We start from the raw sequence: 9,135 nt of genomic DNA on the forward strand, positions 1-9,135 counted from the left end.
TTTTGCGTCTGAGCCGCGAGCCGCAGGATAAAATTTATCTCGAAAGTGTTCTAACTTTATCACAATTTTATTATAGGAAAATAATAGATTTTTGGATAATTTCGACAAGTGTCTCTCAGTGATCTCAGTTTGACCATTGAAGGCATATTGAGATTCGGAAATTCTATCTCATTGAGAGTCATTTGTAGTATCGAATCATTTATTGCTACTTATGGCTTATGGTGTGTAGATGCCATTTTCAAAATGTAGTATCAAACTATAGAAGAAACTGTAGTCACTAACTGTAGCATGGTGGAAGTTTTATATTACAAACATAATATTTGCTTAAAGTTATTGCTCACTACTTATTGTGTTAACCAAATTAGCCAAATTAACCAAACAAAAGGGGTCTCCAGTTAGCCTAGCGGTTAAGGCTATGGATCGCCAATCCGGAGACAATGGGTTCGATTCCCGTTCCGGTCGGGAAAATTTTCTAAACTCCCTGGGCATATAGAGTATCATTGTACTTGCCTCACAATATACAAATTCATGCAATGGCAGGCAAAGAAAGCCCTTCAATTAATAACTGTGGAAGTGCTCAAAGAACACTAAGTTGAGGTGAGGCAGGCCAAGTCCCAGTTGGGACGTAGAGCCACAAAGAAGAAGAAGAAGAAGAAGAAGAACCACACAAAAGATTTTGTGGAGAGTATTGAAACCACTTTTCGAAGAAAATGAGACTTGGACTTGTTTTCAATTTTAGCTCCGTAAGACCAAACATTTCAAAATGGCAGCCTATTTATTGCATGCATTAATAAATAGAAACGCTCCATAGAATATTCAATTTTCTATGGGCACAATATGTTGTTATGTTGATTACATTTTTAAAGCCTTTTGACTACCTGTAAACGAACACCGTTATTGGACCCCTTGAATAAAATCAGTTGAATGATTGTTAGCGTAACAGACCAAGTGTGTTTTATTTCTGAGTAGCGAAACATGGTGTCAGAAGTGGGGTAATCAGCCAAATAATTCTATTTTGAGCTGATTCGTTCGAACAGTAATCGAAAAGTCATCGGTTTTTAAGTTCGTCGTCGTAGTTGCGCCGCGAGTTACGCGTAAATATCGCGGTTCGTAGTTCGCAAGGAAGGCCTCATCAAGATGGCGGAAGAAATTGCTCAGCTGCTAAAGCAGCAGAATCAAATTTTCGCGTATTGGGCAGAGCGAGTCGGAAACTTCCAGATTACCATCCCGAACCCAGCGTCACCTGCACACCTAACCTCACAATCGGTGCCGCTCCCTCCACCACTGTGTTTAGAAGGAGACATGGAGGAGAACTATACTTTCTTCGAATCCAATTGGAAAAACTATGCAGTCGCCGTCGGCATGAATGACTGGCCCGAAAGTGAAAACAAGAAAAAAGTCAGTTTCCTATTGTCGGTTGTTGGGACAGATGCACTGAAGCGCTACTTCAATTTTGAGCTCAACGAGCAGCAGAAAGCATCTCCGGAGGCTGTATTAGATGCAATCAAGGCGAAGGTGGTGCCAGTTCGGAACATTATTGTTGATCGCCTTGAATTTTTCTCCGTGATCCAGATTCCGACAGAAACAATCGACGAGTATGTGAGCCGTTTGAAGTTGCTAGGAAAACCGTGTCGCTTTGGTGCATTGGAACAGGATATGATGGTGTTCAAAATAGTTACTTCGAACAAGTGGCCCAATCTGAAGGCGAAAATGCTCACCATTCCAGATGTGAACCTGCCGAAAGCCATCGACCTTTGCAGGATGGAAGAAATAACGGCCCGTCATTCAAAGCAGCTGTCTTTGGAACCATCAATGGATGTCAACAAAGTGACCGATCAAGTTTGCAAGTTTTGCGGCGGTCGGCATCCTTTCAAGCGAGGAGCGTGTCCGGCCTTTGGAAAACGCTGCGATAAGTGTGGTGGAAAGAATCATTTTCAACGAGTCTGCAAATCGAGTGGATCATCGGGAAATCTGAAGCCAGGAAGAAGGGTGAAAGCGGTTGTCACATCGGATGCAAGAACCAGTTGTGCTCCTGGTGACGAAGAAGAGGACATCTGGATTCAAGAAGAAGAAGAGACAGTGATTGGGAAAATCACAGACAATTCAGCCACAGGTGGCGCGGTTTTGGCTGAGCTGTCACTGAAGTTCGGTAACGAGTGGAAACCTGTTGGTTGTGAGCTGGACACGGGTGCCCGTGCGAGTATTATTGGAATCGACTGGCTAAGAAAGTTGTCGGGAAAAGCAGTGCCGAAGTTAAAACCGCCCAAGTGTCGTTTGCGAGCCTTCAACGGTACGTCGATCGAAGTTCTGGGGAAAATTGAAGTGTCTTGCCAGCATAAGGGTCGTCGGTACACGATGGTCTTTCAAGTAGTAAACATGAATCATCCGCCGTTACTATCAGTAGCAGTCTGTACCACCCTGGGACTGGTAAAATTTTGCAACACCGTTTATCGTGACTCAGCTACGCTCCAGGTGCTGGATAAATACCGTGAAGAAGCCAGGAACATCGTACGCAGGTATCAGGATGTGTTCGAAGGATACGGGAAAATGGAGGGCCCCGTCACGTTGGAGATTGACCAAGAAGTGAAGCCAGTAATTCAGACACCCCGTCGTATCCCGATTGCCTTCAGAGAGGATTTCCGGCGCAAGATAAATCAGCTGGCCCAAGACGGTATCATTCAAAAGGAATCTCAACACACCGAATGGGTGAGTAATTTGGTATTAGTCAAGAAAAACACTCCCGGGTTGGATTCACTTCGCGTGTGTCTCGATCCTATTCCTTTGAATAAAGCCCTCAAGCGCCCAAATCTCCAATTTACCACGTTGGATGAAATCTTACCAGAACTTGGTAAGGCCAGGGTCTTTTCGACGGTTGACGCCAAAAAGGGATTTTGGCAAGTCGAATTAGATGAAGCCAGTAGTAAGCTCACTACTTTCTGGACTCCGTTTGGGCGGTACCGTTGGCTCAGATTGCCTTTCGGTATCTCATCAGCGCCAGAAATATTCCAGGCGAAATTGCAAGAAGCTCTTCAGGGCCTGGAGGGCATTGAATGTTTGGCGGACGATATTTTGATAATCGGTTCAGGGAATACCTTCGAAGAAGCCCTGGCATGTCATAACCAACGACTGGAAAATTTGTTTCTACGTCTTCGAAGCAATGGAGTAAAGCTCAATATTGCAAAGCTTAATTTGTGTCAAACTTCCGTCAATTTTTTTGGGCACGTACTTACTTCTGAAGGGCTGAAGCCGGATGGAAGAAAAATCGAAGCTATTCAGAATTACCCCGTGCCAACGTCGTCGAAAGAGGTTCACCGATTCGTTGGTATGGCCAATTATCTTGCGCGATACATTCCAAATTTAAGCTGTAAACTTGTAGCTCTGCGAAAGCTTATTCCCGAGAATGCTCCTTGGCAATGGACAGCTGCGGAAAATGGAGAGTTCGAATCCGTCAGACAAGCTATTTCGGAGCACACCGCTTTGCAATATTATAACCGAACAGATCCACTGGTCCTAGAATGCGATGCTAGTTGCCATGGGTTGGGTGTAGCCGTTTACCAACAAAAAGGGATCGTTGGTTACGCTTCTAGAACGCTAACGAAAACAGAGGTGGGTTATGCCCAAATAGAAAAGGAACTGTTAGCTATCGTGTTTGCTTGCACTCGATTTGATCAATTGATCGTCGGTAATTCAAGGGTCATTGTCAAAACCGATCACAAGCCTCTGCTGAACATTTTTGAGAAACCGCTGCTCACTGCACCCAAGCGCCTGCAACATATGTTGTTGGCCTTGCAGCGGTACAATTTGACTCTGCAGTATGTCAAAGGCAAAGACAACGTGGTAGCCGATGCCATTTCAAGAGCACCTAGCGATAAACACGGCGAGGAGAGGTCGACAAAGCAGCATGTGTACAGGATTCTGGTCGGTGTTGAAGAAGTGCAATTGCAAAACTGCCTTAAAGTGTCCAGCGAACGGATTTCTGAGATCATACGTCATACTGCAAGGGACGACGGTCTGCAGCATGTAATGGAGTACATTCGCAGAGGGTGGCCAAAATCGATTGATGGGTTACCTGCTCATGCAAAAATGTATTTTAAATACAGACATGAATTGGCAACTCAAGACGGGTTGGTATTCCGAAACGAAAAGATAGTCATTCCTCCTATACTGTGGCGTTCCATGATCGATAGGGTGCACACCGCACATTCGGGCATTGAAGGAACATTGAAATTGGCACGTTCGAATATTTTTTGGCCTGGTATGTCAAATCACATCAAGCATGCCGTACTGCAGTGTGATACTTGCGCCAAATTTGCTGCTTCCCAACGCAAACCGCCTATGCAAACACATCCGGTGCCCGTGCATCCATTTCAGTTCATTTCGATGGACGTTTTGTCGGTTCCTTATAAGGGAAGGACAAGGAATTTTCTCGTAACGGTAGATCATTATTCCGATTTCTTTGAACTGGATTTACTACCGGATCTTACGATGCACACGATGGTGGATGTTTGCAAACGGAACTTTTCACGGCACGGGAAACCACAACGGATGTTGTCCGATAATGGAAGCAATTTCGTGAACAGCGAGATGGCACGGTTCGCCAAGGAATGGGACATTGAACATGTTACTTCTTCGCCTTACCATCAACAAGCGAACGGGAAGGCGGAATCCGCTGTAAAAATAGCAAAAAACTTGATCAAGAAAGCGGAAGATTCTAAGCAGGATTTATGGCAAATGTTGCTGAATTGGAGAAATACTCCGAATAAGCTTGGATCCAGTCCGGTATCCAGGTTGTTCTCCCGCAACACAAGGTGTGAGGTTCCAATGTCAGCTGTGAACCTTATGCCGTGTACCGTTCCGAATGTACCTGAAGCTATACACACCAATAAACGAAAAATCAAGTATCAGTACGATAAGTCTACTCGCCAGCTTCCTTCTCTTGAAGTCGGTGATCCTGTATTCGTCCAACTGAATCCGGATGTCACTAAAACGTGGGTGCCTGCAGAAATTAGAAACAAACTCAGCGAGCGCTCATATTTGGTAGAAAGGAATGGGACTATGTATAGGAGAGACGCCGTCCACGTCAAACCGAGGACTGTTGTGGATCCTACGTCTTCCACTGCAAGATCTAATTCTTCAGACAAGCCAGCAACAGATGTTTTCCAACAACTATCGTCTTCATTACCATTCGCAGAAACATCAGAATTCGAAGACCCTCCGCGGAACAGGTCCGTGGTAGAAACGTCGGAGAATGTCGATACAAGCTTTGGAGACGCAGACATCGACGTTCCTTCATCGAGACGAAAAGCTTGTAGATCACCTGTCATCGAACGGACTCCGCGACCCAAGAGAGAAGTTAAAATTCCTACTAAGTTTAAAGATTATGTAATGTGATAGTTAATTTTCTTTTGTTTGGAAAAAAGGGAAGATGTTGTTATGTTGATTACATTTTTAAAGCCTTTTGACTACCTGTAAACGAACACCGTTATTGGACCCCTTGAATAAAATCAGTTGAATGATTGTTAGCGTAACAGACCAAGTGTGTTTTATTTCTGAGTAGCGAAACACAATATTAATTTTTTATGGAGCATTTGCATTTTTCTATGGAGCATTTGGAGAGTGAGTTTTTGGAGGCAAAGTGTACAGGCCGCGTTTTCATTCGGTCGTCGTCGTCGTCTATTTGACTGCTCATCTTCGTACGGGGCGATTTATGATACGATAAATGCAACAAACAACATTTTTTGCGATTTTAGTCTACAGAAATTGAAATGTTTGTCACGTCAAGTGTCGGCCCAAGTTCCAAAGCCACGTTGGTTCAAATCACTTTATTTTCTCTTTCGTTAATTTTTGCACTTCGAAAACTATCTGAATGGTTCGTCATCTTCGATGTCGGCATGTGTTTTGTTTTAGTCCAAATGAAAATAAGTGGTTTGATATTAATAGGGTTGCATGAATCACTCCACTTACCAAAGTGAACTCATATCATGCGCCCTTTCCCCTCCCCACTAACAAAAAGTCCTTCCCATGACAGACGTGGAGACGCAGAGGTGATCTCGGTCTTTAGTAAGCAACGCACGTCATAATAACATTCCTTTCCTTCCTCGATGACCGTAAGGACGTGGCCGGCGCCGTTATTGACCTAATAAAGTTTGGAATTCTCGAAGATGCACATTGAGGACGGTAAGCTACTCCCAAGCTCCGTCTGTTGGTTCCTTGTGCAACTTCGATTGTTCTGGTCAATCACGGAGTAGCAACTACGAATAGTACGGTCATCTATGCTCATGCTCATGCTCATGCTCATTTGCATTTTTCTATGGAGCATTTGTATTTTATTATGGAGCATTTCAGTATTATTTATTGGTGCAAAATTTCACTTTTTATGAGAAAATTCTATGCTTTACCGGTACATTTTTTATAAAGTATGGAACGTTTTCGATGCTTCGTTCTTGGGTTATGATTTTTCAAGGTAGATGATGTCTGTGGAAAATGTTTGTTTGCCACTGGAGTTTTCCGGAAAATTAGGCGACCCAGATTTTTTTCAATTTAGTTTTTGTTAATATACAGGGGATGGCCAAAATGTTTGGGATAGGCCTAGGGATAGGCAACTTTTTTTTCTCTCACAAAAAAGTTCAACATGCTATAACTTTTCATAGAGTGCATCAAAAAATCTCAAATTTTGACTGTTTGTCAACCTATTATATGTGCATCATTGGTACAAATTTGGGCTCAATTGATTAATGTTCCGCAAAGTTAGAACCGTTCGTGTAAAACACTATTTTTTAGACAACTCATTTTTGAGCTGTCATATCTCGGAAACCAGTGAACCATATTGAATGAAATTTTGAACGTACACTAACAATATGTATATGCTTCACAAACTATTAAAACATAGGTACTTTTCAGTCGTTGAAAGAAGTTACCATGGATTGACACTTTTTGGATTTTTCTCGAAAAAATGTATTTTTTTTTTACATTAATGTCAATAAATTTTAGTGTTGTTATCCAAAGATTTTCCACTTCTGTTCTCAAGTTATCTCTAATCAGATATATTAGAGCCAATTTAGATTGAAGGAAGAACACATTTAGTAATTTTTGTGTGGTTTTGTAAATTTGACTAATTATCCTCTATATGGGCAAAAATTTCAACCCAGTATAACTTAATTCGCCGTGAGAAAATATGACATTTTATAACGTCGTATTAAGTATCAATATATTGTTGGTAAACGTTAAAAATTCATTCAATTCGGTTCACTGGTTTCCGAGATATGACAGTTCAAAAATTAGTTGTCTAAATAATAGTGTTTTACCCGAACGGTTCTTACTTCGCGAAAAATTATTCAATCGAGCCCAAATTTGTACCAATGATGCACATATAATAGGTTGACAAACAGTCAAAATTTGAGATTTTTTGATGCACTATATCAGGCCTTCCCAACCTTTTATGGCCGCGGGCCACAGCTAACACTCCATACCAGTTGACGGGCCAGAAATTGAAATTCGACTGTGAAACACTTTTTTCAAAATCTTTTCTGAGCTTTGCATTTAACAATGTCAGTGTTCTCAAAATTTTACTACAAGTTTCACATTGACATAATCTGATGATTCCTCACAATCTTCGAGGTAGGTATTTTTAATAAATAAAATCACGCACAAAAATTTTAAATTAGTTATTTTAATAACATTTTACTTGGAAAAGAAGAAATCCTCAAAAATATTATTTGAAAAGCCAAATTATAATATTTTTCTTCATTGGTGCCGCGGGCCGTACAAAATGTCGTTGGGCAGCCCTGCACTATATGAAAAGTTACAGCATGTTGAATTTTTTTGAGACAGAAAAAAAGTTGCCTATCCCAAACATTTTGGCCATCCCCTGTATATATATATATATATATATGATCCCTTCCTATGAAAAAAATTTCATCAACCTTCAGAACCTTCATACCAATTTGTACGATGATAAAAAAATCCCCCAATGCTCCAGCACTGGTCCAATAACTTTTCCAGGGATTCCGCTTGGAATTTGTCCAGAAGGTTCTCCAGGATTTCCTCCAGAAATACATCTAGGAATTCCTCCTGTGATTTCTCGAAGAATTCCTCCAGGAATTCCTCCAGGAATGCGTCCAGAAATTCCTCCAAGGGTTCATCTAAAATTTTTTCTAGTAATTTCTACAGGGATTTCTGATGCGGATTCTACAGATTTTTTTTTCCTGAAATTCCTCGCATAATTGCTCTTCGGATTCCTCCAGGTATACTTTCAGAAATTTCTCCAGGGATTCTTGCAGAAATTGCTCCGAGAATTCCTGTAATGATTTCTTCCGATTTAAAAAAAAATCAGCGGTTAGTTCAAAAATTTCAGTAATCCGTTCATAATCTTTTTCAGGGATTCACCCCAGGGTTGTTTTTAGGATTACTTGTAGATTTTTTGAATAAATTGAAGGATTTCTTGAGGATTTGTGTTGGAATTCTTTTAGAAATTTTAGAGGGACACAGAAGCCAAGAAATTCTCCAAGAAGTCACCCAGGAATTCGTTCACAATTATCTCCGAGAAATCTTTAAGAAGTCCAATCATGAATACCTTTAAGATTACCCATTGCAACACCAGCTTTTAAATATTTATAAAAACTTCCTCAATGACCATTTTAATTTGTGCATTGTTTGATAGACGTATAAATACCCCTGGCCCACGAAATAAAAGAAATTAATAGTGACCGACTAGAAATCACCTCCAGCATGGTTTTAATGAATACACTCGCGTTTACACTTCAGCTACATGGATCATTTCTTATTATGTGACATCTATTCGCACTAGGAATTTAAAAAGTTTTGTTGGAATTCCATTGCAAATTCCACCAGATTTTTTTCCTTAACCATATTTTGCAGCAATGCTGCTAGAAAACTCAAAGATTCCTAAAGATACCCATCAAAGAATTCCTGGAAATTATCATTTAGATATAATTTCTCAGCGATTTTGGGCGTTCCGGAGACGTTCAGGGGCGTTCAGAGGGATTCGAAGTCGTTCCATGGAGTTTCAAGGGATTTTCTATAGGGGCGTTCTATAGTTTCAGGACAGTTACTGGGGGTTTGAAGGGTTTATAGGGCATTCCAGGAGATTTTAAGGGGTATAACCGAAGACCCTTT

General features: G+C 41.2%; 1 protein-coding gene across 1 annotated transcript; it reads left to right on the forward strand.

Annotated features, from left to right (window-relative positions):
- Positions 1-844: 844 nt before the first annotated feature.
- LOC109413520 (uncharacterized) lies at positions 845-5,548 on the forward strand. The gene is made up of 2 exons (XM_062857093.1): positions 845-2,706; positions 5,192-5,548. Exons 1-2 carry the CDS (start codon positions 1,138-1,140, stop codon positions 5,234-5,236), a joined length of 1,614 nt encoding a protein of 537 aa, XP_062713077.1. The 5' UTR covers positions 845-1,137; the 3' UTR covers positions 5,237-5,548.
- The last annotated feature ends 3,587 nt before the right edge of the window (positions 5,549-9,135 follow it).

The sequence above is a fragment of the Aedes albopictus genome, chromosome 3 (assembly GCF_035046485.1).
Source record: "Aedes albopictus strain Foshan chromosome 3, AalbF5, whole genome shotgun sequence".
Taxonomy (NCBI): Eukaryota; Metazoa; Arthropoda; class Insecta; order Diptera; family Culicidae; genus Aedes; species Aedes albopictus.